The sequence below is a fragment of the Tachypleus tridentatus genome, chromosome 12 (genome assembly GCF_004210375.1).
Source record: "Tachypleus tridentatus isolate NWPU-2018 chromosome 12, ASM421037v1, whole genome shotgun sequence".
Taxonomy (NCBI): domain Eukaryota; kingdom Metazoa; phylum Arthropoda; class Merostomata; order Xiphosura; family Limulidae; genus Tachypleus; species Tachypleus tridentatus.
In genome coordinates, this window is record NC_134836.1 from 85,044,972 (window position 1) to 85,072,470 (window position 27,499).

Sequence of the window (27,499 nt, forward strand, 5' to 3'; positions counted from 1 at the left end):
AGTGCGTTTGCTGTCGCTCATACGACAAGGTGTCAAACCGATTAAAAGATGAAGAGTGCATTACCCAGACTCGAGGCTTTGATGCAAGTTGCCTGAATATCAATGTCTTGGAAGCATCATACTATGAATTTGTTGACTTGAATGGTCCCTTCGGTGATGAGGAGCCAAGTCACGAGTTTGTATTTTTCAAGATGCAGTTAAACCTAAAATAGTATATTTCAGATACTGTTTATCCAAAACTGTGATCGTACTTAGTCATCTCAAGTGTATCAATATTTCCAAAGCCCAATAAAATGTTTGTTTCAGTGTTGCATGGTGTGAAGGAGTCCAGTTCTTCCTATTGACCATCCGCACTCACTGTCGCCACGTTGCACCTTCTCCTTGCACGGAAATTAAAAGAAGCTTTTATCCGATGCCGAACCGTTTTTACAACCATAAGCAACACAGTAAACCATGATATCATAAAACAAACATAAAGTAGCAATATCAAAACAAAAAATAGTCTCACAAAGTATGTAATCCGAAAAATGCACCAATAGATTTACATAAAACACCAGCATTGAAATGAACAAAATGGTCGGTGCGCAACGAAGCTTGTTTGGCAACTATTACGTCATGGTTGTAAAACGTCACGAAAACAGCCGAACGACCGAGAGGAGCTTGAGTTCGAGGACCCGCATATTTTTTCATTTTTTACTCAAAAACTAAAATGTTTAAAAATATGGCAACCACACAGGAATTATACCTTACCAAAGAACAGTTTCTAAGGCAAATATTAAATTTGTTGAAAATTCACCTTTAATAGTCCAGGACATCTTATAGTTTCCATTGAACAATAGCGATATAAGTCACTATAGCAGTATTCGTGAGAAACTATGAAAATAAATTTGCCTCGTAAATCCATTCTATCTGAGCTACTATAGTGTTCTTAATAATGTTATTATAGTGTCTCTAATTTTATAAGCTTTAAAATGAAACACTTTATCTGGATTATATATATATATATATATATTGTTGGGTTTTACGTTGAAAAGATGTCTATAGAAATTACTTTATTAAAAGCTTGCTAGCCTGAAATGCACTGCATGTCGCAGACATCCAGCTCCAATACACACTGTGGCCCCGTTTAAGTTTTAGAAAATACCTGGCAAAGAAACCAGTTGAACCCTGCTCTGTCTTATCTATGGAGGCCCGGTATGGCCAAGCGTGTTAAGGCGTGCGACTCGTAATCTGAGGGTCGCGGGTTCGCATCCCCGTCGCGCCAAACATGCTCGCCTTTTCAGCCGTGGGGCGTTATAATGTGACGGTCAATCCCAGTATTCGTTGGTAAAAGAGTAGCCCAAGAGTTGGCGGTGGGTGGTGATGACTAGCTGCCTTCCCTCTAGTCTTACACTGCTAAATTAGGGACGGCTAGCACAGATAGCCCTCGAGTAGCTTTGTGCGAACTTCAAAAAACAGACAAACTTATCTATGGGTCACTTCGTAAGATTCTGATGCCGTGCTTTGTTTTGTTTTACATCTGTTTTAAGTAACTGACGAGTCTCCCGTTTGTCGGTTAAATTGTGAGCATGTAATTCATATGTGATGTATAGACCCTAAGACATGATAGGTAACTGTACAACGTAAAATTAGCAGTACTTTGTCAAAGTTGCTTGTTCCTTCTCTTGTACTTGTTCTCACGTTAACACTCCACCCAGACAAACCTTCAAACCTCTAGTATACAAGGACAGTTTACTTGTGTCATGTTATTCCTCTAAACAAGAAATACCATAACGACTCATGTTGTAAAGACCAAATAACTCATGGTTTAAAAGATGAAGTTAAGGTAAAATAAACGAAAGTTTAAGTTAATATATTACAACACGCAGCAGTCAATATACACAATAATCTACATGGAAACACGAACTTTATTGTATAACTTGGCCTTACTAAAGCAGTGGCTAATTTCCCCAAAAGAATCAACATTGTTCTCACGACCCACAATTCTGCAGCTGACCTATCACAAATGAGAGCACAAGAGTACAGAAGTAGCTCTACTTCATGTGCTTGTGACAAATGTATCATACTTATTAAATACAAGGTCAACAGCAGTAACTTACCAACTGACAATCGTTGGCTCGGAGGCGGGGAACTGTTTGAGAAAGCTTTAGTTTTCAGTTTATGACTTTATTCTAATTCAATAATGTCTTGTTTGGAAATATGAAAGATGTAGTTGCAGAAGAGTGAGAAAACGTATTCATTGTTGGGTCACAATATTAACCAAGTTTGCCAAGTCTACGAATTTACCTTGCAGAAAGTTTGAGCAACGCATTAGTTATACAAATGCCCATTGTCATGCCAGATGTTACTTGAATTTACGGGAGCACACATTAGGCACCTTAAGATGTATTATTGATAGGTTTTACAAAATATATCGACACTTAAAAGTTATTGTAGTAAACGCTTTTGGTTTTACTATAGAAACTGCAACATTTCACCAACTCATATAGTCTTGGTTAAGGTGTTTGCATATTTTGTGACAAATAAGATCATTCTTATTAATATGGAATACAAATACATCAAACTTAGAAATGTATATCATATTAAACGCTTACATACGTAATTTGTATGATGAGACAGGATCTATGGACATCATAAACAATTTATTAGAATAACAAACAATTTTAAGAGACGCCTGTTGAAAGATGTACAATTAAGCATTACATATCAAAACACAACCTTACTTGAGCATATACAATGATAAAATGTAACATCAGAATATTATAAACAGCGTCTGTAACCTTACACAAGTCCGTATTAAACATTCAGTACTTGGTTGGTACGTCTGGTACTCTTAATAGCCTCCAAAAGGCGGCATGGCATGCTGTCAACGAGGTTATTGATGTAATCTTCGGTGACTTTATCCAACTTGTCTGACGCTGCAACTCGGTTATAGTAACTGGTTCAGGGTCGTGGTTAGCAATTTTTCGGCTCATTTCTACCCCACAGTTCTCAATAGCATTACGAACTGAGAATCATACAAAACAGGTATGTGTGTGTGTGTTTTGACGAACAACCGACTAAAACAATTTATACAGACCAGAATAACAACTCTTACATATGTGCTCCATCATACGACAATTTCTTTTTCACTTCTCTGGCACTTACTCAATAACTATTCTGCACATGCAGACAATAACATCATTATAGAACATTTTGGCCAAGACTTTACATATAGTGGATTAGCTTTTACTTAAAGTGGTACTCAGAACAAGTTGATCTGTGACAGACGTACAACAGAACAAATAATGTTCCATTCTAACTTCTATTAACACCAGTTACATATAAAAGGTCAGAACTGTTTTCTTTAAATCTTAAAAAAATACAGTTTTATCACATTTCACAAACTATACCATACACCAAACATGCTCGCCCTTTTAGCCGTGGGGGCGTTATAATGTCACGGGCAATCCCACTATTCGTTTGTATAAGAGTAGCCCAAGAGTTGACGGTGGGTGATGATGACTAGCTGCCTTCCCTCTAATCTTACACTGCTAAATTAGGGAAGGTTAACGCAGATAGTCCTCGTGTAGCTTTGCGCGAAATTAAAAAACAAACAGTGCTAGATTTTGTACGGTAAAGAACTAAAAAGATGATTTTATTTGTATAAGTCATGAAAGTTAACTGTTTACATATGAATAAATTTGAGAGTATTTAACAAACTTATATTTTGTTAAGATAACTCTTTATGCTCTTGCCAAGATAATGGATTTCTTAATACTGTAGCTATTATAATAATTTTGGCACAAGTAGGCAAATTTGAAGTGATGGTTTCTTTGTTAAAAATGATGCATTCTCGTATAGTGCAAAAACTTGCTTGTGCATTTATCTTAAAGCAAAACAAACACTTTAGTTAGCTTTTTATTTATTATTATGCTACCAATGTTGATGAGCAGTAACTACCTGGTTTGTTTTTACTTACATATATGCAATCACAATGTGCATTTAAACGGGTAGAAGTTACTCGAGCTAATAAATGATTATTCAAGAAGGAACATGGGAATAAGTGTTTGTCAAACTGCATTAAGTTAAAATCAACAGCATGGTTTGACAACTTATAAGCCCTAACTACAAACGTTGTGGGTCGAACACATTGTCAACAAGTTAAGCATGTTCAGAACGACACGTGGATAAGCCTTACACACATTACTGTCAGTAAAAAACATGTTCAGGGTAGTCTAGGACCAGATTAATGCAGCTTAAAGTTTATCGAGCTCTGTTTGTTAGAAAGCTAAATAAACTTAAGAAAATGTATAAGCAAGTTATGAACAGTTTAAGTCTACGACAATTATTAGTTACTATGTAAACATACTACTAAGTACAACTATCACTAAATAAATGTATTGATTATCTTATAGTGTGAATTACATTTTTAATGTTTGGTTTCGAACGTGATTTTACTATCACCTATTTTATACTGGGTCCTCCCAGTGGCACAGCGGTATGTCTGTCTGCAGACTTAGAACACTAGAATTCGGGTTTCGATAGCTGTGGTGGGTAGAGCTCAGATATCCCACTGTGTTGCTTTGTGCTCAACTTCAAACAACAAAAACCTCATTGCATGTCGAAGAAGTAAGAAAAATCATTAAATGTAGAAAAAAAATACACTTTTAATTTCTATAAAATTTGCTTTAAAAACCTGATAATAAAGATTTCCGATTTAAAAAAAATATACATCATCTGTAAAATGAAATACAGTGTGTGTACTATCCTGCCATTTGAGAGACGGGGAAGCAGTTAAATGTTCGATTTAAAGAACACACGCGCCATCACATATCTCAAAACATGCTATCACGAAAACATTCATGTCCAGGTGTTAGCTTATGCACAATAAGAAGCAAAACAAGACCCATTCTTATTTATATATACAAATGAAACCTATCGAACATTCAGCAGTGTCGATCAATTTGTTTAATAGGCTGATTTGTATTTAATATCTTTTTTTCTTTCATTTGCTTGTTGTCACGTGATTCTGATTAATCTAGATAAACGTTGCTTGTATCAAGTATCTTTTCACGTGCTCAATATTAATCTTTGAAATTATAGTTTGAATGATGATTATGGTATTTTTAAAATGAAATGAAAAATTGATGTGTGTTTTAGTATCAAAGTAGAAAAACATCACTCAGATAGACCGTTAACCGTAACTTTATAAAAGTAAAGCTAGCTGAAGAACATAGCAAGTTAGAAAACCAACATAAATAACGACCACCCAAATGTCCAAGAAACTGTTATACAAAAGAATGGCATTAGAACAATAGCTGAAATACGTATTTTTGTATCTTATTGTTTGTGTAATAATAGAAAAAATAAATATTACAAATGCACACTACTGTAAAATTGCATAAAATTTTAAGACAAAATATATCACTTACATAATGTATATTACAAATGCTTTGCACATTATATCGTAAAGTCAACGCATTCGACAAATTTTTATTTTTGTTTATTACAGATTGGTGAATGCCTGTACTGTTTTCTAAACTGAATATTGGCACGTAATCATATCTAGATTATATTCTTTTTGTATGTTCTTTTGATCTGATATTGAACAGTTAATTTAATATAAATTTCATAAGTTTTGTTTCTATTTACATAATAGTTATGCAATTCGTTTTTAACTTCTTAACAGAGACCTCTCTAACTAAAATCTTAAGTCATATCAATAGTTATTCTTGAAGCATTGTTGGATCAATTGTTGCTTTTATGCAAGACTAAAATACGTTAGAAATAACATCTATTAGGCCCGGCATGGCCAGGTGGGTTAAGGCGTTCGACTCGTCATCTGAGGGGCGCGGTTCCGAATTCTTGTTACACTAAAAATACTCGCTGTTTCAGCCGTGGGGATGTTATTTTATTTGCTCAATTCAATTGTGCGTTGGTAAAAGAGTAGCCCAAGAGTTGGCGGTGGGTGGCGATGACTAGCTGCCTTCCCTCTAGTCTTACACTGCTAAATTAGAGATGTCTAGCACAGATAGCTCTCGTGTAGCTTTGCGCTAAACTCAAAAACAAACAAACAAACGACATATATCATAAGATGAATATTTTACAAAGTTATGAGTTGTTTAATTTTTGTCTTAAGCTACCTAATTAAGGGTAACGACTATTTCCGAAATTTGTAACCAAAACAAAAAATAAACAAATGCTTTGCTGAGAGAAGCTAGATTTAGGTGGACATTTTTTTTAGTTCACAGCGCTTTTATAAAAACTCTAGAAGTGCATAGATGGTAAACACACACAGATTGAGGATGAGGCACACTGAAACACTGTTGTAAATCCGTGAATTTTAATTTTAAAAATATAGAACATTACAAAGATACAGTTTCTTTACATCTGAACATTTTAATCCAAGAGACATTCAGCCTCAGATAATTAAATCAAACCAGAATTCACACCCATGTTCAACTGTGTACTTACTTCATGCTACTACAACTAGGTCTCTTTTAATTATCAAGTACCACACTTTTCTTTAGGTGGTTGTTTGGGAAAGAAGCTCTTTATTTTCGTTTTCTAAACTATAGTACCACTGTTCATATCTGTATGTATCCACTAACTACAACATTACACAAAAAAAAAACTTGGCTAACTTATAGAGTGCTAAATATGTTCATGTAATACATTTTAACATTTTGATTTAAATGATAAATTTCGTAACTGACAACAATAAATGATAATTTACAATGCAGAATATGTAAAACAAAATTTTCATTAACACCCGTAAGCCCCACGTCTACACTATAATTCCCTCCTCTTCCTATGCCCCTTTTTCCTACAATTTACGCAAACAAATTCCTGTTCACCTCTATTCCCTTGAACATTCTAGCAACTGCATTAGCAATCCTTTTGCATTTCTTCAATTTTTGATGTTAAAATGTCTGGCTAAACAGTGAAAATATTTTTTCCTAAAAACATACACTAGTTGCTTTATATATTTTTCGTATATATCAACATATATAGTTTGCTCAGTTGGACAGACCTAGAATATCCGACATTCAGTTACTTCTCTAAAAATACCATATCACTGTTTTTTTCTAGGTCAAAAACAAAGTTTCATTCTGTTTTCACTTAAAATTTATATTACTTTATTCACAGTTGGTAGGTAGCACCAAAAAAAGATTCTTGCACCATTTATTTATATGTTCAAGGCACCATTTAATTCTTATCATCAACTAAAGACACAGTTTAGTTTTATTTACCTGATACAATGTTTTAAAAAATGTTAAATGTATTTAACAGAAATTGGTTGAAGCTAAAGGTTTGATTTAATTTCTCTCATTACAATAATTTTTAAATAACCATATATTACTTAATATTTGAGATAAAATCAGTAACAATAATGTCTTCTTATAAGTTAAGTACACAACCACAGCAATTGACAGCCATTACAAAAAAACTTGGCATAATACATTTTCATCCTATTCACATGATTCACCTAGTGGAAGAGGAGGGAAATAAAGTAACTTGTGAAATATTTTTTTTATTGTATAAACAGTATAAGCTTTGAATGCACCTTAGAAGTTGAAGATAACAATAACTATACAATATATTTCATAACCATCACCCACATATCAGAACAAACTGTGTCCCAAGCAGGTTATCAAAAGTGCTTATTTTTGTACCCATTTGTTTTTAACAATTTATCACAATGAAATCTTTTCAGATCGAACAAATAAATACTTTTTTTAAAACTTATACCATCTTTTCTCTTAATAATATTACACATTTACGGATTTGTTTTGGATAAAAGAACTAAATACAACTAACATACTGTACACTTAATTTTATATCTGAATGAAAAAAGTGGGTATTAGTCAAATCACAAGTGAAACCAGTCTCTTGTTTAGAACTACAGGATAAAAAAATTAAATAATGCTTTTAGTGCAAGCATAATTTGAACAACAAAGAACTGTTTAAGGCAGTTTACCATTTATGAGGCCTGATATTTAAATTTTGAGCTTCATGATACAAGTTTTCAATTTACATTAGAAGTTTATGCTTTTTTAGTTATACAAATAACACTATGTTGCCAAATTCAGCTGATCAAAGTAGACTTTCCTATACAGGTTTTTGATAGAATAAGTCTTTTTTTGTTAACTTTATGCTATGTATCAAAAAGCAGATGTTCTCAAGAAAACAAACTTTCAAAGATAGTTCTTTCACTGCTTGAGTACAGCACAGTTGATACTATTCTTAAAAGACCTACAATTATACAGTGTCATGACACTTATTTCTGCATCATGTCTAACAGCTGCTATCACTTGTTCTTAGTTTATAATACAACTTTGAAAAAAAGTACCATATAATGATACTGGTTATGCAAAACTAATAAGAAAGTATCCATTCATTTAGAAATACATTCTTTATAGAATTTTATAAAAGTTCTGTAGTCTGAACTTTTAAACAAAATATTACAATTGCATAACCAGAATCAATGAAAATATCATGTCAAATTTAAAAGCAAGCCAACTACAATACAGACAAAGCAACTTTTTTCACTCTATAAATGTTTGTCATAAACAAAAACCAAAACATTTCTACATAAACTTATATATTCCTGATGTGTTATATTATATATTTACAAGTAATTGAACTTATGTTTTAGTCATCCACTTGTGTTTCAATCAATATACTATTCCCAGGTCAACAGTCATAGTAATAATTATAATAATCTGTGTTTACGAAGTTATGTAACACAGAAGTCATTGTTTCAACTTTTCAAAAACCAGCACCAATAATTCAAATCTCAGTTTATTAAAAATTATTAATCACTATCATTTTATGTCAAAAATTCAAAGTGTTTCTATGTGGACGCATCTTTACAAAAGTGAATTAAAACATTTCGATGTTGCCAAACCCTGCAGTTAATGATGATCCTTAGGATAATCAACACCAGGCTAATAACGACAATAATAGTTTTGGAAGCTAATCCAATTAACAGTATTGCCAAGTGCCTTGCTTAGCTAACTGGTAAAAATCCTCCTAATTATCATTCAGTCACTTCCATCTGTTAAACACAGTTAGTTCCTCCATTCTAAGTGATTGGTTGTTCCAAGTTTGCACATTTGACTTTCACTCTTGTGCGTTACCTTTTACATCTGGAGTTCATCCAAAGAGAAGCAGCAATGCCATCAAAGCTTAATTTAGGGTTTGTCAAGAGCAAAATCACAACCATTGAATTAACAAACAATAAATTTTTTGTTTCATGTGGTAAGAGCTAATATTCTTACTGTTCTTGTTTGTGGTTACCAGTATCATCAGCATATGACAATGGCCTATCTCACAAACATGGCAAAAACTCTAATGCAAAGCACCAGAAGTAAAAGCTTTCTAGCAAGCGCTGTCATATATAGAATTTATATTTAGTGAAGGTGGGGTGAAGGCTATTGCTCAAACTGCAATGATGAAACAGAACAAGAAGCATTTACAAAAACACAAACAAACAAAACAAATTCAGCCTGCTCGGAATGATTTCAGTTAGCCCTAAGAGACAAAGATTTACTCCATAACATCCCAAATCTCAGCCAAGAATGGAGGCAATTTTTTGTTTTGAACTTTGAGTGAAAAACACATCTCAGAATTCATATTACCCAGAGTTCGAAGTTCTGTAAGAACAGACAACAGCTTAGCAAAATAGTTCTTTCCTGGTGGACGGAAATTATCCACATATGCTCGGAGGGCATCAATATAGAATTCCTGTATTTTCTCTACTTTTTTAGGTTCCACCATATGAGGGCGCTCTGCAAAATAAGGTGAAATTTGAAAATTATATTTGTTCAACTAAAATTATAAAAAAGCACTATTTGTCCAAAATTAAAAAACACAAAAAGTACAAAAAGTACCATTACATTTAGGTACTTTGTATTTTAAGGAAAGAGCTTTAAGAAAGGCACTACCTCATTCATAATTACATATTAAAACTTAGATTCATATACATTTATAGAAATGTCTATAACATCCATTCATGTTTTGGAAACTTCCACAGTATTAAAAGCATTAGTAGAGGTAATTTATTCCAGTCTGCAAGCCTGAAAATATGTTATTTTATACACTGAAACAAACTTAACTCATGTATGTTATTGTTTTGCTTGTTATAAAACACTTACAGTTAACCAACATAAAATATTTTTCGTAACTTTTGGAAACATTCAACTTGTTTTTATGTTTTAAACTATAAAATTTTAAGTTTGCAAATTTTGAAACTCGTTACTGAATGTATTTTTCTCCTTGGAAGAAATGCATCATTCATATGATCACAATTATTGAAAACAATAGAAAATAAAAAGGATTTCTGATGACAGTTATTTATTTAATTCAAATATACTGAAAAATGTCACATAACACAAAAACAACTTTAAATTTAATTGGTCTTCATATTATTGTAAGTTGTAGAAAATGCTTTTTACCTGAGAAAATTACAATGGATGTAAGTAGAGCATATTCAGCATTGGTGACTTTTAAAAGACACATCTTCCTACAAAAGCTAAAGAGAGCATCTGCAGAATCTCCTATACTTGCACTGCGGTAGTTCTCTCGTGTGTATGGTTGATTATTAGCAAAGACAATTGAGTCTGTTTTCCCATCATACTTCCGAGCTGTTCTCAACATCATCACTTCACTAGAGCATGCCTAATACAATAAATGTAATTTCTCATTCTTCTCGGTGAAATATGCTAAAAGTTGTTTTAAAATTTAATTATATGGGTAACTGGGAGAAGAAAATAATGATTTCACAAATATTTTTTTATGTATATTGTATGATACAATAACTAGAAAAATACTGTTTTTAACACTAAGATATACCCCCTAAATATTATGTTAATTACAGTTCATCCTTATAAATTTGAAAATAGTTCCTGCAACTTCTACAGTTATCCAAAATTACCTTAAGAACAAACTTAAAATTAATAACACTGAAGAGACTTACTTTTATTACAAAGTTTCATGTATTTTTAACTTTTTTTTTAATGCATGCAAATAATCATTTTTGTAACCTCAAGTAAAAGCTACATTAAATAAAAAAAATTGCATTTACTTTAACTCTATTTTGAAGTACAAACTGAATTTAATTGTGTAATATTTGGATTTCTGATACTACCAGGATGCCAAAACCACATTTTTTTTATATACTTTTTTTTTGTAATTGTATTTATTTTACTTTTGTAATTTGTATTAGTTAGTGTAACCAATTTATAATTATTTTTTGTAAAGTCACCTAATAAAAATTTTGCATACTTTATGGGATGCTCGAGATTTACAAAATTCTATAATATTAACATAAGGAACATATACAGGTAATCAGGCCCCCCAGTGGCTCAGCAGTATGTCTGTGGACTTACAATGCTAAAAACCAGGTTTCAATACCGTGGTGGGCAGAGCACAGATAACCCATTGTGTAGCTTTGTGCTTAATTCCAAACAACAACAGGTAACCAATATATTTTGTATCAAATAATTTGTTTTTGTTTTGTGTTTGAATTTTTGCACAAAGCTACTCGAGGGCTATCTGCACTAGCCATCCCTAATTTAGCAGTGTAAGACTATAGGAAAGGCAGCTAGTCATCACCACCAACCACCAACTCTTGGGCTATGTCTTTACCAATGGATTGACCATCACATTATAATGCCCCCACAGCTGAAAGGGAAAGCATGTTTGGTGCAACCAGGATTTGAACTCGCAACCCTCAGATTACGAATCAAATGCCTTAACCCTCCTGGACCATTGTACCAAATGGAAGAAATACATTAATATATTTAAAAGAATCCAAGACGTTATTCAAAAACTATTCTATTCTAAAGAAGCATAAATAAACTTAGTTTTCTCTGTAGACTGATTGTACAAGTTCATTTTGAAAAAAAATTAATTTTTTGCTTCTGCTTACATTGCACTGCCCAGTTAGTACTGATTTTAATATTTGATAAGAAATTCCATTAAAACTGTTCTTTAAGGTTGTTAGTACAGGAAGAGATGACACCTAATACACATTAACTACAATTATATTGCTAATATATGTAAATTTTATGATATTTGTGTTAATCCGGCCTGACTAAAAATGTCTCAAATTCTGCCATTAAGGGACTCATCCAAGCTTAGGAAAGGCAGCCGCTCCTGTCGGCCTCTCTCAAACAACACCTATGGTAGAAACGAGATTAACTGAACCAGAAAGAAGATTTGTATGATTTACTTAAGGTTTCAAATGTTTTTAGGTAATAGAAAATTATGTAGCCAAAGCCTTGTTTTGTGTAGAGAGATTTCTCAGTGGTGTAGCAAGAGTCTGAAAGACCTTCAGGCAAGATTTTATTCATGCGCCCTATCATTATCCACAGCCCCTTCTCCCGAAATTGCATTATCACAATAAAATTCTTAAAAACATCAATAATAAATTTCATCATACAGACTCGCATACTCACTAAAAGTTGAGTTTTGATTGTAAAATATTGCTATGTCAATTCTGACCACAGATATGCTAATAATTTAAAGAAAAACATAGCTGTTTCCAACTTTATGATTACTGTGCACAAAAGCAAACATGCAAAGAAACTTGGGTACCTGGAGATAAACAAGTATTTATGTTTAGCTTGTACTATCATCAGGTTAAATCCAATGTTTTAATATAAAATGACAAATTTAATTATTATTTTTTAATTCATAGCATGGGTAAATTAATTGCAAGGACACTCAACTTTTACGTTAACGTTTAATAATTATTGAATAAATTTTCAGTTCCTCTTTTCAACATCAATTACCTCTATAAGTATAGAAAAAAGTTGGGAAAAAACTGGTCTAAGAAATTGAGAAATTCATACTAGAGTGCAGATGTTTATTTTTTTTCACATATCTCTTAGTTATTACATTACAAATTTAAAACCAGAAACAATCTGGTGTGAATTTTATCATTGCTTTGATGGATTTTACTGATTAAAATTGTAGTATTAGAAGGTGATAATAGTTATAAATGTTTCTCAGCTGTCACAGCCTTATGTACTACACTGTGTATTTTGTTGTAAAAATAGATGATTTGTGATTACTTTTTGTAGATAAGCTGTTTAGGTATATTCAACTAAACTATTTTTAAACATTGTTCTTATAATACAATAGTTAACTTGAAGACGATTTCAAGAGGAGCTGAAAATTAAAACTCAACTGATTTGTTATGCCGCGGCTCATAGAATGGTTTATCGAGTACAAATTTTTAGCTCATAATTCCAAAGGTCTCATAGATAAATTTACTGTAATTCTATCCATAAGAATTTCAGTTTGAAGGTAGGCAGATGAGTATAAAAATTGAATCAGGTTTATGTGCACCTTGCGCTCAGTATTGTTGGAACACAAAAATATAGTTAATAAAAATGAGATAAATGTTTCACAGATTAATTTACTCTATTTCTACCTGAAAGAATTACCAATGCTGTGGCTATTGAAGATTCTTTCTCTTTCTTTTTATCATAGCTAAATCTTATTTCACTGTTCTCTTTATAATTGTTTCTTTCTTTCTTAAAAATACAAGCCTTGTTTAACTTTCCATAGACCACGGAGTAAAAACCCCATCTATTCCTACGTCTTTGAAAACCTAAAAAAACTTCTATTTTTCATTAAAATGGTCAAAACTTTCATAACATTTTAATTTTTGTCTGTTTTGTCAACTTGCCACATGATATAATAAAATTTACTGTATAAACCTGTTAAAATAAGTAGAAATACACTGGAGATAATTCTCTTTAACCAATTTTTTTACAACTTGTGACACAGGAAACTTGCATATGGAAATCTGACAAAAATATTATCCTGAAAGCATACACTTTTATATTTTTTACCTTCAGAAGAGTAATTTGATCTTCTCTGAGTAAGGTATCAAACCCAGGAACACGTTTGGAAAACTCTACAATGAGCTGGACCGTGAGGATGGTAATTTCAGTAATGTGTTGGAACCTTCGAAGATTATCTTCTTCACTATCGCCTGTGGGAAAGGTCTGTCAAGAAAACAGAAGGAAATAATACCAATTTGGTTTTCTTAAATATTATTACTTTATATATAATTTGAACAATATGTGGAAATGTGGGGTTTATTACAAAATTTCTTATTTTCGATTACATGAAAAACATATCGAAGTATTCAAGAATAGTTGATCCTCTTGCTTTATGACAAAAAGTACGATTATAACTTGTCAAGTAGAAGTAAAACCAAACAATATCCATCATTTGTAATTTAAAACTTTTGTCTCAGACATTTTGGTTTTCGTTGTCTTTTGTAACTTAATTATTCGCAATAACTAGTTGACAAAGCCATAGAAGTACTATATTACCAAATGTTTTCTATTATTACAGCTCTACATTTTCAAAGTTTTACATTTTTGGCAGTAACAGATTATTCAAGTATTTTATGATTTTAACTGCCAGAAAATTATATTTCAAAACTACTGTTTTAAAATTTTACTTTTCAAAGTAATTTAGCAACTTTGTTTACCCAGTTATGTTATAAGATACTATGGAATGCCACTTACAGAGATCTTTTTCAGGTCTTCTTCTGATGGGGATTCAAATTCTTCTTGAAATAGGACTAGCTTATTGATTACTTCTTCTTGGGCAGGTTCCAGTGGTTTAACTTGGTTTGTTTTTTCATCTTTGTCGCAAATATTCTCTCTCGTCGTGCTGTTAGGCTTATCCTTCTCTTTCTGTATTTTCTTTGATTCTCGTTTGATGGCGCACTGGTATTCAGGCACTACACCTAGTTAAAAACAGGCAAAACAATAAATTTGTTTTCTCAAATTTCGTAAGAATTGTTATTTTGCTATATCACTTGAAGTTATTAAATAAACAAAACTGTGTTATACAAAATTATAATGAAAAATAAAATGATTTACAATAAAATTTTCATTTTTTTGTATTTCTTCAGCTTTCCAAAAAAATCACTTGGAACAGAGAAAAATTATTTTAAAAGGATTCATTTGTAAAACAAAAACAAAGTAGTTTCCTTAAATCTTTGTGATGGCGCCACATACCAATATAACTGCAAATATGTATTCAAATAACGTAGTCTATTTTTTGTTGTGATGTAACTGTATCATATTAATGTTTTCAGTTCTCCCATCTCCTAAATAAAAATACGAGCATTGGAAACATGATACATTAAGAACGTCTAGCAACTTACACTCTGGTCGCATCCCAACATTTAAGCACTTTTTTAGTCTACACTCTTGACATTTCCGTCTCATGTACATATCAATTTCACAGTTATTGCCGTACTTGCACTGGTAGACCGCGTTTCTCGTAATGCTGCGCCTGAAGAAACCTACACAGTAAAAAAAAAAAAAATTCATTCAACTTTAACAATGTTTAGGTGCACAACCAGGTGAAGAGCAATATAATCGATTTGTTGACATTAGATAACTTTACTATCTTAAATCACGAGATGGTTATTCCAAAGTTTTCATATCACTTTATTACTTAAAGAAAATAAATCAGACATTTAAATCGGGCTGAAAACAAAATCTCCTTTCATAAGAAATTCAATGCATCAACGACAAGGTCTTCCTTCGTAAATACTTATTATATACATACATACATATGTGTTGATACATGTCTTCAAGGTTCTGTTTATATAATTAAATAAATAATAAATTTGTGTATAATATTTATTCACTGCTTATATAAAAATATGGGGAAAATTATTACACTATATGTATAGTTTTGTTTAACCATTATCTATAATTTTAGCTTTGAATTTATATACCATATCATTATATTATTGATTTACTAGTATCGATTTGTTTTTTGTAATTAAGCACAAAGCTACACCATGGGCTATCTATACTATACACACCACAGGTATTGAAACCTGGTTTCTACGCTTTGTAAGTCCGCAGACATACCACTATGCCCCTGAGGGGCTATAAACATCGGAGATAAAGTAAATTATCTATCGGTTTAAATTAACATTTTTTTTCTATTACCTATTGATTTTAAATAAAAGTATAGAAATATAGTTTCCTGAATTATTTTATTTTTTTTACTTTACAATATTTATAATTATTGTTTTTACTTTTCAAGGTGTGGTTATCATCACGTTATATATTATATGAATACATTCTCGCTTTTGTTTTTGAAATATGGTGATTTCATATCAGTTTAAAATATCATTATAAACAATACCTTTACATCCTTCACAAGTGAGCGCATTGTAGTGATATCCAGAAGCACGATCTCCACATACCAAACAGAGTTCCTCCTGTTGGCGAGGAACAGGACCTTTAGTTTTCTTTCTGATATCTCCATAGCTATCAACATAACATCCATTATGTCCGCTGGTGGGAGGACTCATTTCTTCTTTTCCTTTAGAAAAGATAGTAAAAGCACTAAATACTATAAATTATTTGACAACAAAGAGAGAATATTTTTAATAAGTTTTATTTTTGGAAGGTGGCAACATGTCGAGTACCGAGTGACCATACTTGTTTATGTTTTAAAGTGTAATATTTTATTATTGTCTCCAGTCTTACACTTAAATTCTTTATCTATAAACATGAACCTCGTGCAACATTCAGAAGAAAATATTTTACCAGTAAATATCATACCAAATAAGGAACGTATTTCCTCTCCTCTTTTCAATTTTTTTTTTTTTTTTGATTTTGCATAAATCTACACGATGGGTTATCTTCGCTAACTGATCCTAAGTTGTTTTGTTTTTACCTCGGTAGCGGGACGTAAGCTATGGACAGGGTTGGACTAAACTTTAGTGGGGCTATAGGAGCAACTAAATTTGGGAATTATAATAATAACTCACTATTGCCTTTATTCTGATATTTTTAGGAACCATGTTTCTTTTTTTTTACTTGTGTGGCCGGCAGAGCACCAATACAGCCTGGGCCTTAGGTGGCCTATGCGTTATTCTGCTAGTGGCCACAGAACCTCAGATCCACATTCTTATATGCTAACCATACTATGAATAAAGAGGAAAAGGTTTTTATTAACGTATTTCAAGGAACAACAGAATAAACAAACTCCTATGTTTCTACTTCAGAAGAAATTTTATTATTGTTTTTATATATAACTGGAATAATAAAAAATGGTAATAAAACATTTTACACGCGTCTCATCTGAAACCACGCTGGGCTTAATACAATGTATTCTACATCAATTATTAGGGGGAAAACCGAGAAGATAAAATACAACAACAAAGAAATAGTGAAGTAACTTCGAGAAAAAAAAATCAAAACAACAACGAGAGAAAGAAAAAAACACGAAATGCCCTTGTTAAATTTTTGAATGTTTACAAAGAGAGCCGGGAAAAGTGATGTAAAGATGAGAGGTTCTAACCACATTACGAGGCTGTATTTATTTGCACAGAAATTCATTATTTATAAGAAACAAATACCAAACTTAATCATACATATGACACATGAACAATTTCTAAAGAGTAATTCTTTGAAATATTTGATTTTTTTTCGACCTAACAATGCTATTAACAATTGATTTCTTCCTTAATACTGGATTTCTCTGATAATATGTTATGCAAATTTTTAAAGAGACGATTAGCTGTGACATCTATCGCCAACTTCTATAATCTATCATATAGAATTTAAATTCTTACGGAAGGGAACGTAAAATGAAAGGAGAGCACAAAACTATATTTATGCAAATATTATTCGCATATTTCTTGAATAATAATACAACATAAAAGAATGCTCTTTCCAAAGCATCCTAATGGTTTTATGATGTGTTTCATTACGTTGTTTTTTATGTCCGAGTGCAGTTTTCAAATACTTATGCCACTGCTTTCACACATCTTTTTCTTTTTCCATTCACCCACGTATAACATCTTAACACTATAAATTTCTATATTAAAATAATTAGACACGTGAGTCCAATACTTCGTTTCATATAATAAGCCTAGTATTGTTGTAATTACGAATACCTGACCCTCAACAACAAAGAGGCAAGAAAATGAATCACAATCACCCACGTATTAACATGGAAACCGGAAAAAAAATATCCTCGTGCTTTGGCAGAGTTGAGATAACATCACAGGAAAATAAGGATAAAACCTAACCCACGTCATACGCTTTTGTATACGGATGGGCGTGGTACACTAAAATACGAAGGGTCAGTCAAAGTTCAAAGTACGCGGCCGCAATATAAAAATAACAAATAAATAAATATCCGTAAATATTACATATATACGCATAAGTGACAGCCAGTATGAGAAAAGCTAAAGTATTATGTAATTGACTAAATTTAATGATATATTCTGGGGTGATCCGTTATTCAATTTATATACCCACAAATATACTCGTCTTCATATTACAACTATTGCAACTGATTTTCTGAACTACATAAACACAAAAGAGATAAGAAAGGTTACGAATAGCAAACTTGAAACACAAATCAGGGGTTTACTTTTAGAATATTTTTGTGGGAAAGTGGAAATCTTATTTGGTGAATAATGTAGTACAGGGCGTTTGAATGCCGATGGTATGTTGTATTTCTCAACATTATTTGTACGTGTCTTAAATGGTACAGCTTTAGGGGAACCAAGCTTTTACACACCAAAAGCTACCATCTAGAAATAGTCCTTCAAGTTTACAAAAACATGTAGAGAAGAGAGGAATGGAAAGCTTCTTCCCTACCCCATGGAAAGAAAATCTCTGAAAGAAGTTAAGTACGAGATAAGTCTTTGAACTAAAACATAGGTAAAAAAGCAGTTTATTTGGAGCTTTGTTAAAATTCCCAATGTGCAAAAATGAAACAACAAGTTAAGGTTTCTGAAAATGTTACAATAATTATAGAGGAAATATTATATTTATCCCAGCACAACATTACAGTAAAGTAAGTGGATTTTGTACAATATAATGACTGAATACCGAATTGGAAAAAGTGTATAAATGCAAAGTACAAAATCCTATGTAGTAAAACCCAAATTACAGTTGTTAGGTAAACAGTAACTGTTTTTATATGCAGTTTCTTATTACTGCGTAAGGTTTAACAACAGGGCTAATTAATGAATTTAGAGTCGTCTCTTAAAGCGTAATTAATAAGCTGTCATCTGTGGTAATATTCTTCTTTGGTTTAATTAATACAAAGATAATTTTGGAGATGTTGTGTTTATTTTAAATAATCACGTATGTGTCACAAGCATATACAAACTACTACAGATGAGTGAAGCACGTTTCTCTATTCAAAACTAAATACACCTCTAGAAACAGGGTTTCGATATCCGTGGTGGCAGAGCGCAGATAGCCCATCGTGCTATGTGCTTAATAATAAACAAACAAACAAAACTAAACACACCAGTTGAAAGAATAAGCGTTAACCTAATGCTTAACGAAAATTATGTTGATCAACTGAAAATACATCTGTAGTAACTGTCGGTAGTTTTTAGTGCGTTGCTTTCTCTTTCCTAACCATGATATTTATGATTTCACAGCTTAATTCACTTGTTTAGAAAGCGTAAAAGCATACTTCAGGCTTATCTTGATAAAGGCGTTTTCTTTACTGATTTCATACGTCATATAATGATATGCATATATGCTTAGTATGGCATTGTTTTATTCAAAGTCAATTTTCTATTTATAAATACTTTTCCTATTTCTATGAATCTTGTTTATCTTTATTGAAACACTGTTCAAACAACTTAGACTTACAGTACGAATAAGGGTTTCTAAAACTACGTGTGGTTTTATTCTCGTGTAATCGGTCACGAAACATACTAGACGATAAATGTACTGTGTTCATTCAAGGCCTAAAAAATAATATCCTGTCTGTTCTGTAAATCTAGAAATGGACAAAAAAAAACAAAACAAAACCAATGTCACGATTCTTTCATGTGACCATGCTAGTCTTGGCAAAACGCCAAGTCCCTGATTTTGCTATGGCAGTGTATATGCACGGCTGACGGTCGGGAGTCAAGGTCGGCCAGCACAGACACGGGTGTGAACGGCCGTGAGCCTTTTAATCATTTCACAACTAACAGGTAAAAAACAAACAGGTTTAAGAACCGGAATGTCGCTTCTGATTAAAATTGTACCTGACAAGATTACCAGAAGTTACATTAATAAGGATAACTGCGCATAAACATGAAAATACTTCAAAAGTCTTCCATTTATTTTACTAGCCTACGCTATAACCATCCATGTCTTTAAGTGAACATGCTGAGATAACCTTATTCATACTACATACTATGAATTTTGATAAAATATATCATTTAAGTCCGTGACAGATAACGTTTATTTTCTCGAGTTTTAATAAGTAATAGTAAATATGAAACCCACTTAACGTTTTTTTTTTGCTGTGCAACGTAATTATTTTTATAAATCATTTCATTATTAATCAAAATATATTGGAATGTGTTAATAACAATCTTCCCAATGAGATTTTTTTTTGTTGTATTTTCCAAAGGAAGACACGTACAAAAAGATAAAATCTTTGTAAACTCCGTGCAGTGTTGCTGCTCGGTGTATCGTCACAAACTCGTAAGACCAGTCATTAATTTCTATTTAAAAAACCAGATCACTGTTGATTGGAGGGAGTTTCAGTCTTGGAAGAAAACAATTTAAACCTTATTGACTGTGTCAGTCAAATATCAATTTGCAATCCTACTAAGAACAGTTTTATTTTAATTATAATGTGTTCGATGTCTTTGGACTTAAAAAGAAAACAAGGGAATCCTCAATAGTCACAACATTTGTAATTCTTTGGGCAGGGTCAGAGTAAATCTATAAAAGTTTGTTTCCTTTTTATTTGCTATATTTTTGTGCGCGTAAACCTGATACGATATTATTATTCATCAGGACCTTTACTAGACGACTCTCAAATTGAAATTCTTATGGGCAAGATTAGAGTAAATTAATCTATGAGATCTTGGTGTAGTCAAATACATCAGTCGAGTGGGTTTGATCTCCTGAGTCCAAAACTGTAATTAAATCTCAAAACGACCCATATATGATAGAGCTATAAGCTTATGGTTTGATCTAGAAACTCTCAAAGACATTCTATAAGCCTCTAGCTGCGACTGAAAACAAAATAGGTTCCAGGTCTTGAATCCGACAGAATTTAAGCACTAAGTAATACCAAAACTCGATTTTGTTTGTAGATTATTCTTTATTTATTTCTAATACTTCTTCCTCAAGACCGTGTATATAGAAAGGAGTTAAATAAAAAGTCAAGCAGGACAAAAATTCGTCTGTAAACAACAATTACTTGTGACAAATTATATAGATATACATAATTATATATATTTGTCAGAGCTGATGTAAACATTAAATTTTCCTCGCAATTTGTAATTTATAATCTCTCATATCATACATATATCATGAATTATTTCACTATGCGTAGAATTACCGGAAGGGGGCACTGAAAGTTTTTTAATTATCTGTATCTCTAGGATCACTACATGATTAGACGCTTTTTCTTAGATAAATAACCAGTTCATATTAAGCGATGTAAGTGCAGCTAATCAGAAGAGGAAAAAATCATCTAACGTTTGATACCAGTCTAGAATTTGCCATATACCTTTTGGATAAAAAACAACACATTTTAATATATATCTTCCCCCTCCTGTGCCACAGCAGCACGTCTGAGGATTTGTACCGCTAGAAACTAGCGTTAAATACTCGTCGTGTAGGGCACTGATATCCTTTTCTATAATTTTGTGCTTAAGTATAACCACAACTTTGATTTAATAATGCTTCGTTCATTAATTGTAACATGAACAATTTAATTTTCATAAGGTAGAAAACAAAAGTTCATGGTATGGAATGAACACCAAGATAAAATTAAAATATTTATTTATTTCAGGTACATTAAAACACGTTCTAAATGTTTTTCTTCTTGTTAATGAATATTTAAATAATTTGCAACCCTTACTTGAAAGATAACTGCAATTCCTGACTATTTGGAGTTGGAATTTTCCTAAGTTTATTTTAGCGACAAAAAGACGTATGTTAATATGCGTAATGTCTATATTAATTAAGCTTCAATTTTCTTTAGTTACTGAAGACTAAAATTATAGAAATATAAAAGTTTGTTTGTTTACAGTTAAGCACAAAGCTACACAAAGGGTTGTGCACGTTCTACCCACCACGGGTATCGAAAACTAGTTTATAGTGATTCACGTCCTAAGACACTATGCCACTGGGGAGCAGATTGTAGAAAGAGATAGTGATTAAACTTCATTCCGTTATTATACCTCTTTTTAACTTATTCATTTCTGAGAAATAATAAAGAACTGTCAACTCTGTATAGAAAGTTTATCGATGATCGTTTCCTAATAATTCGAAGTTACTAAAATGTTAAAAATGGTCTACAATCCACTTCTTTTCAATTAATCAGAAACTGGGGAGTTAACTTGTAACTAGCATGAATTACAGAAGTTATGATATATCACTGTTAAGTGCACAATAGTTATACTGTACATAGACTTGTAACAAAGTTCAACATGTTCTGAACTGCACATTCCTAACACGCCGATTACAGCAAACGTGACCTACATTTCAAAACTATTACTAACCCTTCTTGTAACAGTCGGGTCTTGGCGCCTGCGCAATAGCTTTCAATCTCTAGGCCAAGGGCTAAACAGCTAATTCAATGGCAGCTAGGTGAAATGACTTAACAAAATTCGAGTTTGCCAATCACTATACGCACCATGCCCAACCACATCTTAAAATACGTCATCGTGATTTCAGAAAAGCCTTTCATTCATGAAATGCGTAAAAAAAAAAGTCAGCCTCTACACTCTTGTTACACATGCCTGAAATGCTGTTAGTTGGCGATTAGCTATAGTAATAACATTTGGTTCAGTGTATTAGCTTATACATCTGCTGAATACGAACGAGTTGTGCAAACTATTCCTAAGTTTGTGTTTGTTTCTTGACCTTTAAGTCAAGTCTAAATTCAGAATGATTTTTTGCACAGGCAATTTATCTTTTAAGTTTTCGATGATGCTCCGCTTGTCAGTTTATTTGTGTTTTGAATTTCGCGCAAAGCTACTCAAGGGCTATCTGCGCTAGCCGTCCCTAATTTAGAAGTGTAAGACTAGAAGGAAGGCAGCTAGTCATCACCAAACACCGCCAACTCTTGGGCTATTCTTTTACCAACGAATAATGGGATTGACCGTAATTTTATAACGCCCCCATGGTTGAAAGGGCGAGCATGTTTTGGTGCGACGGGGATTCAAACCCGCGACCATCAGATTACGAGTCGAACGCCTTAACCCACCTAGCCACGCCGGGCCACTTATCAGTCATGCTTCATTGCATAAGTCTGAATATGTATTAATTTACGATTCACCCATAAAGCAAAATGTTTGGATTGGTCATAGGAATTAATACACGTTACATAATATAGAAACGTATACGGTGAAAAGCTTTCCTGATACTGCTTGCGAACAACTATATATCATGGACAAACACATAATCACGATAAAAAATAACCAGAAAATATAAATCGTCGTTGTTAAACAGCTAGTCCCTTGTTTGATCACAATACGTGTAAAGGAGAGAATAAAGTATGCTATACTTGACGCTTTCGTGACTACGTAATTGTTATAGGTACGGCTCCTTAAAATGCAAGGCGGAAGATGATAAGATGATAATTTTCCAAAGCGTGAGTCTTGTGTCCCCTTCTTTATCCCTACCACTGGCTGCTTTACCTTCATCACAGGGCTGAGGGGCTGGCCGATCATGCAATTCTGTACCTGTAGTGCCGCCTTAAACGCCTTCAGCTACAAATGACCTTGGCGCGGCTACAAGGAGAAAGTTTGACGATAAACTAAGCCTAAACGTCATTATGTAATGTTGCTAAAATTGTTATTCTGCTTCACTGCCCATGTGTTAAAGCTGTCATCCCAAACATTAACAATTTTTTAAAACACATTTTAAAGTGATATTTTAGCGTTGATGTTACAACATTCAAATTACAGTTCTTTACAAGTGAGTTTATGTATAGTATCGATGGATGGTCATAAGCATTTGGCCATTGTTTTTATTTTCCAAGACTCAGTTTGTAGAGCTAAATAGTCTCGCTATTTCTCTTTTCATTCAAGTTACAACCCATTATAAAGAATACTGTATAGTAATTAACTTTTTGTTAATTATATTCTGTAAAAAAAAACTGCATTCAGAAACATAAATTAGCCACCCGTGCTGGAATCTTAGCCAGACTAGTCTGGAGAAACTAAACACAAAAAATGGAAAAGTTATAACAACACAACTTCACTAATGACCAATGTCAGTAAGATAGGCTGTACATATTTTAACAACAAGGTTTTAAGGGATGCATTATTTTTTTTTTATTTGAACGGTGAATATAAACATTCTTTCTGTTAAAAAATATATCATATATAACATTAGCCAATTAAAATGATCTAACAAAATATAACATCCACATAAATAAATGTATAAAACAAACATACAAACCGAATTATTATTCTTATTTCTACACAAATATAAACGTTAAAAATTATAATAAAAACGAAGCAGATATAATTTGATTCAGATATTTGACAATGACTAGATTCATGATAATACATACTATTTAACCCAATTATATAATTATTATCCTTAAATGCCAACACCAGAATATTATATACTTCGTAAAGACAACATTTAAAATCTAAACGTTAATAAAAATTCATACACAATTATTAACATGTTAGATTAGTATTATTTCACTTTACATTAAATGTATGGTTTTTAGTTGTACTCGTTCACCACAGTTAATGTATATTTATATCGAATTTCAAGAACATGAAGCACTTATGCTACTAAGTTATTATTTTAAATCATTCCACAGAAAAGCTATTTATCTTATAAAAATAATCATGAAAAATCATTCTATTCACAAGCTGTCGCCGAGTTATTTCGGTTTCGGGGAATTCCACCCTTCACCAATAACCCTGGACAAGAGCAAATTGAATAAAACAGAACTAGGCTTCACTTAGCGTTGTCTTCAACTTATTATGTTGAACACATAAGTTATTAAGATTTAAAGAATGTGCAGTTATAATGCTACTAACCTATTATTCATAATTATTAAGAGTTACTGACGAAGCGTGAAACTGTACGAAACCAGTATAACTCTGTGAGAGACAAGTGGTGAGTCGGCAACTAAAAGTATTACAAAGATAATATAAGAAAACTAGCATTATAACATGCCTGATGTTGTTGTGTTTTATTTCCACTTACTCATAGGGGCCCAGGGTTATTCAATAGATAAGAGATGAAGTTATCCGAAACCGATACAACTCAGTGACAAGTGGTGAACCGAATGATAGATTGAACTCCATATTTATTTTTAATAATTTATATAGTTCTCTGCTCAATAAATTAGTGGTATCAGTATTATGAATGTTTCAATTCCTGTACATGTACATCTTCACTTCAATTACTAAAGAGCATCTTAAAACATCATACATATAATATACAGACGACCACTAAAAATAGCCTTTTTTTCGATTTTCCGTTGTCCTGTGTTATGGATGAGGTGTAAAATTACTCAAATTTAGCATAGTATGGAGATAAATGGTGAATTTTTCCATAAATAATAGTCAGCAGAAAAGCTATTTGCTACATTAAAAGTATATGTAAAGTCAATCTATCATTCATTTCAGTGCTTGTCACCGAGTTATTACGCTTTTAGGGAACTTCACTCCTCATCGCTAACCATGCACAAGGTTTTATATTTATTTCCTTGTGTTTTACTTTCTTATATTGTCACTTTTAATTATGCATTGCAAAAACTGTTAAAATATTATTAAAGTTAGAGAGTTAAAAAATGGAGGAAGTTTGGAATAAACTTGATAGATTCATCGTTTTGTTTTAATCAGAGCTATTCATTACATGGAAACAATGCATAATCATAAAACAGCCATGTTTTCTCTACAGTTTTCTGATGTTACTTTTCTATGGATAGTTTCTTTGTTTGTAGTTAAGTACAAACGTACACATAGGGCTATCTGTGCTCTGTCCATCAGAAGTATTGAAATCTGGTTTCTTGTTTGTTTTAAGTCTGTAGACACACCACTAGGAGGCTTTTATGGATAGGGAAAAAACCCACAAAGGGTAGTCAACATTTGTACCTTTATTATATCTGTTAAGAAAAAGGTATGCGAATATATATTTGCAAATTCTCAGTTTACGTATGATGTTTATAACATTGTGGATCTCTGTTGAACCTGTACGCTTCTTCTGTAGCGCAGCGTACGTGCACGTGGCATGTGTATTTGGTATAGCCAACGATGTGCAAAAGTGACACGACTCGGAACCAGCTGCGGAAAGAACATTCAACTCAGTAAACGGATTTAGATTAGAAAGCGTAAGAAGTCTAGAGTTCTGAGCGAATAATTTGGTTGGTTTGCGATTGCACAGTCTGACCAAATCACGTAAGTGATTGTGTAAAATTACTGGGGTTTCTAGTTAGTTTGTATGTTAATCTTCCAACGAAACCACACGTAAAGGTAATGCGCATGTCTGGATTTAATTTCTGACAAGGAAAAGAGAGAGCGGTGTGTATTGTTTGTTTGTTTTTTGGAATTTCGCACAAAGCAACTCGAGGGCTATCTGTGCTAGTCGTCCCTAATTTAGCAGTGCAAGACTAGAGGGAAGGCAGCTAGTCATCACCACCCACCGCCAACTATTGAGCTACTCTTTTACCAACGAAAAGTGGGATTGACCGTCACATTATAACGACCCCACGACTGAAAGGGCGAGCATGTTTGGCGCGATGGGAATGCAAACCCGCGACCCTCAGATTACGAGTCGCACGCCTTAACACGCTTGGCCATGCCGGGCCAAGTAGAACGGTGTGTAAATTAACGTTCTAAGTATCTCAAAATGTGCACGAGAAGTGTTGTAGCACTTTCAATGATTGTAAAATATATCGACAGTTAGAAGTGTTTTAAAGAAATATACCATTCACCTTATAAAACCAAAAGTTTAGCTAATCCTTTTTCAAGTAATAAGATAGCTATGCTGTGAACAAGTTATTTATTTCACCATAGCAGGTAAGAATGTAAAATGAATTAGGCTTGTATGTTTGCTAAATTAGAGCAATCTAGCCTTTTCCACATCATACACTTCTGCCGACACATGCGCTAACGATATTACATTACAACAGACGGTAATTAAAAGCGAAACAGAATCTAATCATCTACTAAATGCAGAACTTTAAACCGCGGAAATGTCTTTTTTTTTTTCAAGAGCCAATTGAAAGATATATCTAACGCTAATTAGCTATCAAATATCGTAATAAAAAAGATTATCACAATATAAATCATGCTCAAAAATATTTTCCTCTCCAGCGACCACTAGTTCGTCAAACTAGCATATGACTAACAAACCATCGTATCAACGAAAAACTATGAAAAAACGACGTCGATACATCTGTTTGATTTGTTTCAATTAACATTATTATGGACGGTAATACGAACACTAATTTGCTTCTTATTTACAATAGTACAGGTAAAAAAAACAAC

The 27,499-nt window shown here is 32.6% G+C and overlaps 1 protein-coding gene across 3 annotated transcripts in view; it reads right to left on the reverse strand.

The window, feature by feature from the left end:
• Nucleotides 1–2,625: 2,625 nt before the first annotated feature.
• LOC143233868 (ecdysone receptor-like) overlaps nucleotides 2,626–27,499 on the reverse strand; it is a 98,170-nt gene continuing 73,296 nt past the window's right edge. For all 3 annotated transcript variants that reach the window (XM_076470688.1, XM_076470689.1, XM_076470690.1), the window contains 7 exons: nucleotides 16,186–16,365; nucleotides 15,185–15,325; nucleotides 14,538–14,761; nucleotides 13,851–14,006; nucleotides 10,443–10,665; nucleotides 9,627–9,776; nucleotides 2,626–3,007 (listed from right to left, as the gene is read on the reverse strand). In XM_076470688.1, coding sequence (XP_076326803.1) covers nucleotides 2,805–3,007; nucleotides 9,627–9,776; nucleotides 10,443–10,665; nucleotides 13,851–14,006; nucleotides 14,538–14,761; nucleotides 15,185–15,325; nucleotides 16,186–16,365 — 1,277 coding nt within the window. In that variant the 3' untranslated portion in view covers nucleotides 2,626–2,804. The remainder of the gene's footprint in view (nucleotides 3,008–9,626; nucleotides 9,777–10,442; nucleotides 10,666–13,850; nucleotides 14,007–14,537; nucleotides 14,762–15,184; nucleotides 15,326–16,185; nucleotides 16,366–27,499) is intronic.